Source organism: Nelumbo nucifera, chromosome 3 (assembly GCF_055504915.1).
Source record: "Nelumbo nucifera cultivar China Antique chromosome 3, China Antique-T2T, whole genome shotgun sequence".
In the NCBI taxonomy this organism is placed as follows: Eukaryota; Viridiplantae; Streptophyta; class Magnoliopsida; order Proteales; family Nelumbonaceae; genus Nelumbo; species Nelumbo nucifera.
This window is the reverse complement of record NC_142651.1, coordinates 66920463-66928817: the sequence shown is the minus strand read 5'-3', so window position 1 is coordinate 66928817 and position 8355 is coordinate 66920463. Positions and strand designations below refer to the sequence as shown.

At 39.4% G+C, this 8355-nt stretch overlaps 1 protein-coding gene and 1 non-coding gene across 2 annotated transcripts; one reads left to right on the top strand and one right to left on the bottom strand.

The window, feature by feature from the left end:
• Positions 1-1048: 1048 nt before the first annotated feature.
• LOC148801304 (uncharacterized) lies at positions 1049-3593 on the bottom strand. Its single transcript, XM_088900377.1, has 5 exons — positions 2936-3593; positions 2276-2427; positions 1858-2125; positions 1670-1782; positions 1049-1273 (listed from the first exon to the last, which is right to left on the bottom strand). Exons 1-5 carry the CDS (start codon positions 3591-3593, stop codon positions 1049-1051), a joined length of 1416 nt encoding a protein of 471 aa, XP_088756503.1.
• A 1915-nt stretch (positions 3594-5508) lies between these two features.
• LOC148801303 (small nucleolar RNA R71) lies at positions 5509-5615 on the top strand. Its single transcript, XR_016084861.1, has one exon. It is a non-coding gene; the product is annotated as a small nucleolar RNA R71 (small nucleolar RNA).
• Positions 5616-8355: the final 2740 nt, after the last annotated feature.

Here is an 8355-nt window from a genome sequence, read left to right as displayed (position 1 = left end):
CCCTTTGAACTTCAGCCATCATCGAATTCTTTTCTTTTCTTTCCCCCATTTTTTTATAGTGTGAGTGCATTTTATGCCCCATCTCACACAAGGTATTTTCTTCTTTCTTTTTCTTTTTCTTTTTTTTTTCTTTTGGTGTGAGTGCATTTTATGCTCCATCTCACACTGGTCACAAGCTTGAGGCAGATAACAATACTCATATTCCAAGTTCCTAGTTTTACTATTCAGCTCAGAATAGCAGAGTTAATTGGACTTTTGCTTTTGTAGTTGTTCAATCTCATGCATTGACAGTTCAGATGTGAACTAGCTCGACTGACCATTAATAATGCAATCAAGTGCCTCATACATATGAAGGTAGTTAGGGCTGGTCACAATGAAAGTCATATTCAGCTCCCTTAACCTCATGCATTGTGCTAAGTTGGATCATTCACAAGAATAAAAACTGACACATACAGTAGTCTCCCTCAACTCGTTGTATTCCCTCTTTGAATTCGTCTAATAAGCAACAATGATCTTGAGGGGATTTTCAATCTATTTGGCTTGTCAATGCATACATGTATTGTGCTGGGATGATTGAGGTGCATGGCTACAACCCAACTCCCCCACACTTAAGATGAACATTGTCCTCAACGTTCCTAGTGTTAGGGAGCAACAATAAATCCAACAATGAGGTGTGATTGCATGAAGAACATTATCAAGTAAGGAGAGGAGTTTAGATGACTTCCCTGAAGTTCCTTCTGAATCCTGCAATTGCTCTTTTGATAGGAAGCCTCTAACTACTAAGAATCACATCAAACTAGAAAGAGAGATCAACAACTTTATTAAAAAAAAACATCCTAAAAAAACTAAACTAAACTTAAATGTTATGAATGAGAAAAGCAAAACCAATTAAGACAGTATATGACTAAGCATCTGAAGCTTGACAATCTAGGGAGGTCACCGGTCGTCTAGATAAATAGTGGATGGAGGAGGCACTGTTCCACCACCCTATATGGCTTCAGGCGCTGACCATTCACCATAAATGTGCCTTGTGTTGGGTGGGTGACCTCTACGGTCCCATGGGGAAAAACCTATATGGCTTCAGCTTGCCCGGGAACAACCAGAGACGGAAATTATACAACAACACTTGCTGACCCACATGAAAGTCACATCTCAACAAGTTCCTATCATGCCATCTTTTAGTTCTCTCATTATAAACCTTGGCATTCTCATAGGTGACAAGTCTGAATTCTTCCAGCTCATTCAACTGCAACTGCCTCTTAGTTCCTATGGCCTATAAATCAAAATTTAAAAATTTCAGTGCCTAATATGCCTTATGCTCCAACTCAACCGGTAAACGACATGCTTTGCCAAAAACTAGCATGTATGGGGACATGCTGAGGAGTGTTTTATACGCAGTTCTATAGACCCATAATGCATCATCTAACCTGATTGCCCAATCTGTCCTAGCAGAGGCTATTGTCTTCTCTAAAATTCTTTTGAGTTTCCTATTAGCTAGCTTGACTTGGCCACTGGTTATAGGGTGATAAGGGGTAGCCAACTTGTGTGTAACCCCATATTTCCGCATCAACCGTTCAAATTAGGCATTGCAGAAATGAGTTCCCCTGTCACTAATTATAGTTCGGGGTGTGCCAAATCGGGTGAATAGCTTTTTTAGGAACTGTACTACCCTCCTAGAGTCATTTGTGGGTAAAGCTATGGCTTCCACCCATTTAGACACATAATCAACAGCAATGAGGATGTACTTATTCCCGAAAGAATTCGGGAAGGGTCCCATGAAATCTATACCCCATACATAAAAAATTTCACAGATTAAGATATTAGTGAGGGGCATTTCATTCTGTCGGGAAATGTTACCTGCTCTTTGACATTGATCACAGGTGGAAATATACCTATGGGCATCTTTGAACAATGTTGGCCAATAAGAACCTAATTGTAAGACCTTGGCTGTAGTGCAGTTGGCTCTGAAGTGGCCTCCCGCTTCTTTATCCTGACAGTACCTATGCACCGATTCCATCTCCTCCTCGGGGACACACCTCCTTATGATCTGATCTGCACATAGCTTGTACAAAAAGGGTTCCTCCCACAAATAGTATTTCACATCAGAGAAGAATTTCTTCTTCTGCTGATATGAAATGTTTAGAGGGATAACATGTGCAGCAAGATAGTTTGCAAAATTAGCATACCAAGGTGATGAATCGGCCTAAATGGAGTAGAGCTGTTCATCTGGAAATTCCTCTCGGATGGTGCTGATCATCTTCTCTCCTGAGTCTACCTTGTCTAATCGGGAGAGATGATTAGCAACTAAGTTCTCAGTACCTTTCGTGTCACGAATCTCAATATCAAATTCTTGCAGCAGTAGGATCCACCTAATCAGCCTTGGTTTTGCATCCTTCTTGGTGAGTAAGTGCCTCAATGCCGAGTGATCTGTATACACAATAACTTTGGACAAAATCAGATATGAATGAAACTTGTCAAAAGCAAAGATTACCGCTAATAGTTCCTTTTCTGTTGTGGTGTAATTCAGTTGGGCTCTACTCAAGGTTCTGCTAGCATAGTAAATCGACTGAAAGTGTTTGTTCACTCTTTGTCCTAGAACATCTCCTACGGTTGAATAACTCGCATCACACATCAGCTCAAATGGAAGTGTTCAATCTGGTGCTATCATGATGGGTGCATTGATCAGCTTATCCTTCAGGGTGTTGAATGCTTGTAGGCATTTGGCTGTGAACTCAAAGGCCACATCTTTCTAAAGAAAAGTAGACAATGGCTTGGCTATCTTGGAGAAGTCCTTGATAAATCTTCTATAGAACCCTGCATGTCCCAAGAAGCTTCTCACAGAATGGACAGAAGATGGTGGTGGCAACTTCTCAATTGTCTCCACCTTAGCTCTACCAACCTCTATACCTTTCTGTGAAATCTTATGCTCAAGTACTATGCCTTCTTGCACCATGAAATGGCACTTTTCCCAGTTCAGCACTAGATGTCTCTTTGCCCCGCCTAAGCACCTTTTCCAAATTGTTCAAACATGCATCAAATGAAGAGCCAAAAACTGAAAAATCATCCATGAAAACCTCCATGAACTTTTCAACCATATAAGAAAATATTGACATCATGCACCACTGAAAAGTTGCTGAAGCATTACACAACCCGAATGGCATTCTCCTATAGGCAAAGGTACTGTAAGGGCAAGTGAAGGTGATCTTCTTTTGGTCTTCTGATGCAATTGGGATCTGATTGTAACCCGAATAACCATCCAAGAAACAATAGTACTCATGCCTGGCCAGCCTCTCTAACATTTGGTCAATGAACGGGAGAGGGCAGTGATCCTTGCGTGTGGCTTCATTCAACTTTATGTAGTCAATGCATACTCGCCACCCAGTGATGGTTCTAGTAAGGATGAGTTCATTTCTTTCATTTGAAACAATGGTCATGCCACCTTTCTTGGGCACTACTTGCACAGGGCTTACCCAAGAACTGTCAGAGATAGGATAAGTAATTTCGGCATCTAAGAGCTTAATGACTTCAGCCTTCACCACCTCCTTCATGTTCAGGTAGGCGTCTCTGAGGCTGAATTGAGGGCTTGCTACCATCTTCCATCAGAATCCTACGTGTGCATACCGAAGGGTTGATGCCCTTGATGTCGGCTACCTTCCAAGCCAATGCTGTCTTATTTTCCCTCAACACTCTTAACAATTTTTCTTTTTGCAATGGGCTCAAGGCTGCTGATATGATTACCGATAAAGCTGATGATGCCTCTAAGAAAGCATACTCCAAATGAGGTGGGAGTTGCTTTAGTTCAAGGGTGGGCGGTTCTTGGGTTGAAGAAATCCTTTCCCTCGAAAATGTGGCTTGGCATTCAAGTATGCTGCCATGCGGTTAATCTCTTCATTTTCTTCCCTTGCAGCTCCTCCCTCTTGTAGGCAAAGTTCAAGAGGATCGACCAACTTGCTCACCTGAAAGCAATCATCAACTGCATAATCAATAACATCGACTATATAACAAGAATCATCACTAGAGGTTGCATGTTTTATAGCATCAGACATTTTAAAAATTATTTCCTCATCTGGAATTCTAAGGTTGAGTTGTCCTTGTTAGACATCAATCATTGCCTTCCTCATAGCTAGGAAAGGTCTCCCTAGGATGAGAGGAACATCAACATCTTCTTGCATGTCTAACACAATGAAATCAACTGGAAAGATGAATTTATCTACTTTAACAAGCACATATTCTACAATTCCCCTAGGATGCTTGATGGACCTATCCGTCAATTGCAATGCAACTCTAGTGGGTTGGGGTTCTCCCAATCCCAATTTCTTGAAAACTGAATATGGCATTAAATTTATGCTAGCTCCTAAATCACACAATGCCTTTTCAATTTTTAAACTACCTATAGTACAAGGGATAGTGAAACTCCTAGGATCTTTAACCTTTTGGGGCAGTTTGTTAAGAAGGATTGCCGAACATTCTTCATTTAGAGCAATCGTAGCCACATCTTCCAATTTCCTTTTGTTTGCCAATATCTCCTTCAAAAACTTTGCATAGTGGGGCATCTGGGCTAAAGCATTAGCAAAAGGAATATTAATATGTAAACTTTTAAACACTTCAAGAAACTTACCGAATTCCTTTTCCAACTTGTGTTGCTTCAGCCTATTGGGAAAGGGAACTTGCGGCTGTTGGTGTCTTTCTTGCTGCGGTTCAAATTGCTCCTCCTTGTTTCCGGTTTCAAGGGTTGCATCTGCCTTGTTTTCAACCCTTGCTTTCTTCTCTACTTCTGGCAGCTCCTTACCACTTCTTAAAGTGATAGCCTGCACTTGTTCTCGTGGATTCACTTCTGTATTGTTTGGTAGAGTTCCCGGTATTCTTGCTGAAATCATTTGCGCCAACTGCCCAACCTGATTTTCCAAGTTCTTTATTGAAGCCTCTTGGTTCTGAAATCTTGTTTCCGTACTAGCAATGAACTTGGTCATCGACTCTTTTAGGTTAGGTTTCTTTTCCAGCTGATGAAAATTTTGGGGGAAGGGCTTCGGCCCATGTTGATTTGGCCATGACTGATTCGGGTAGCCCCTCCTTCCGGGGTTAAAGGCATGGTGGTATTGATTTCCTTGCTGCCTTGCAAAGTTGCCAACAAAGTCAACATGTTCTGTAGACTACCTAAACTGATTGCCAACTTGGCATTTAGTGATAATGTAGCCTCTCCCACACCAATCACATGTCATGGACTGCATGTGCATGGCTGCCATCTACATCTCATCAATTTTCTTGCTAAGTGCACCTATTTGTGCAGATAGAGTTGTATATGTGTCCAAATTGTAAAGACCATGCTGCTTCCTCACTTGTGCTCTCTCTGAATGCCATTGGTAATTATTGGCCGCCATCTCTTCTATAAGTGCATGAGCCACTTCAGGGGTCTTATTGTTGATGGAGCCCCCAACTGCCGCATCTAGGATGGTCTTGTTGGCTTCGGTTAGATCATTGTAAAAGGTTTGCACTTGCAGCCATATAGGAAGTCCATGATGAGGGACCTTCCTTAACAACTCCTTATAACGCTCCCATGACTCATGTAGAGATTCTCCATCTTGTTGGAAGAAAGTGGTGATGTCATTTATCATTTTTGCTATCTTGGATGGAGGAAAGTATTTGGAGAGGAATCGGCTGGCCATATCATCCCAAGTGGCTATAGATCTAGCCGGCAATGAATTCAACCAAGCCTTGGCCTTGTCTTTCAATGAAAATGGGAATAACCTCAGCCTAACAACATCATCACTCACCCCATTGTGCTTGAAAGTGTCACAAATCTCCAAGAAATTGGCTATGTGAGAGTTTGGATCTTCATGAGCCATTCCACAAAACTGAATTGTGTTTTGTATCATCTGAATTATGGCTGGTTTGATCTCAAAATTATTAGCAGCTATGGCTGGTTTTACAATGCTTGAAGTAGCCTCGGTAAGGGTTGGTTTGGCATAGTCCATCATAGTCCTTGCTTCGGCCATCTCTTTAATTTCAGCTCTAACTTGTCTAGCAGCTCTTAGGCGGATGCGGAGGGTTCTTTCAATCTCTGGATCATAAGGGACTTCCTCCAGTTCAGGTCTACTTGTCATAAACTGCACAAGTCAAAGCAATAAAAAGACTAATGTACACCAATCAGAAATGTAAATAATCAAACAATCAACAATCCTAATAAAGAAGTACTGTTAACCACTACCGTATGCTCTTAGGCAAAGACTGAATGCTATCTAAAAAGAAAAGCTTCAAGCACAAGAACAATCAGCAAGCTGAATATAGACAGATCTGAAATCTAATATACATGATTGAAATCAGAGAAGTACCCTCTCAAATCAAGAAAACTGCACCCTATCGAGCTGATATACAAGATTGGACAAGACTAGCAGCCTAATATATATATAGTCGGCCAGAAGAAAGAGGATTTCTGATTTCAGCCATGAAGGTAAATGTGCACAGATCTGAACTGTACTATTTTCATGGAATATACATAACTAACAATCAGCTACATTACCAAAATTACCAAATCATACCATATCAAATAAAAAAGAACTGCACACTACCAAATTTATAACAACCTATTGAAATCTATAACAACAATGTAAGCTATCAAGCAATTCAGCAACCTAAGAAAGAGGGACTGTTACATACTAAGAAAGCTACTATCTACAAAACACAGAGAACAACAATCTACCTAAAAGAGAAATCTCAAGAAAAAGAACACTATTGAAATCTAATATGAACAGATCTGAAATCTGATATACAAGCTTGAAATAAGAGAAGTAGCCTATCAACTCAAGCAAATTGCACACTTCTGAAACAAGAATAGCAGCCTAAGATAGAGACAATCGGCAAGAAGAAAGAAAAATTCTGATTTCAGCAATGGAGATCAATGTACACAGATCTGAATATCAGCAATGAAGGTATGCAGATCTGAAATCTATAACTGCAACCTTGCATTCTTCCTACAAAATACAGATATGAATTCTATCAAATCAGAAAAGTCACTTATATCATCAAGAAACTACACTCTACCGAAAACAAGAATCAACTATATATATATATATTTTTTTTTATGTGTGCACAGATTTGATTTCTGATTTCAGAAATGACAGTTAATGTATACATATCTGAACTACACATTTTTTTTTATAACATATACATAACTAAAATTCAGCTACACTACCAAGAACAACAACCAAAAACTAAGCAAATCAGCAATAAGGAAGCAAACTATTGATATCAGTAATGAATGTTACTATATACAAATCTGAATCCTACTACAAATCAGAAATCTATCAAATCAAAAATGAAGTCTATAACAGCAAGCTATAGAATTCTTCTTACAAAATACAGATATGAAATCTACCTAGTCAGCAAAGTAACCTATAGAATCAAGAAGCTACATTCTACATAAACAAGAACAACACCTTAAACTAATAAGCATTCGACAAGAAGAAAGAAATCACCTAATTTAGTAATGTAGGTTAATGTGTGTAGATCTGAACTATACTGTATAGACTAAAGATCAGCTACACTACTAAACTAGAACAACAACCTATGTTAGAGACAATCTGCTATAAGAAAGAAAATTACCTAAATCAGCAATAGAGGTTAATGCATATCAATCTGAACTATAATGTACAAAGTTAGAAATCAGATTAACAGTGGCTAATAGTTCCTAATATTGCTGCAATAAATCATCGGCAAAGACGCCAAAAACTTGATGCGTATTTGCTATACTAGCAAGTGCACTAACCGCTCAAGTAATAAAGTGATGAATAGAGTATCGTTTCCCACGGGGATTTTTGTAGCAACTACTAGTAGTATATCAGCCTACTCTTATCTGATTAGCCGAATTGTAAATCTAATGCAAATCTGAAATCCTAACTACAAAACTATCTCTAAGGAATTGGATCAAACACCTTGCATGCAAGTTGAGAAAACAAGCTAAATATGCACATAATTGATTCAACAATTAGTTCTCTAGGTCATTCGAATAGATTAGAATTCCACCTTGGTTTGGTGAAACCCCCAAGGCAATGAACAACCTCTCTCAAGCGCATGTTCACTCTATGCATGAGTGATGATTCTTATATCTCTATCAAGAATCTAATCCCCATGCATACATTAAGATCTAGCAATTCTAGGGCATCATTTCAGCTGAATGAATATCAGTCAGCTGAATGAACACCAACCGAATTGTGCAAGTTATCTCTAACCTTTCACTCAATTCAGTTCTTGATTAGCAGATATGAAATCCTAGAGTCTTTCTCAAGCATTCTAGAACTTCCAAGAATCAAGAACAGTTCAGCCAAACAGAATTAAGAGTGCCTGAATTCTTTCTCAAGC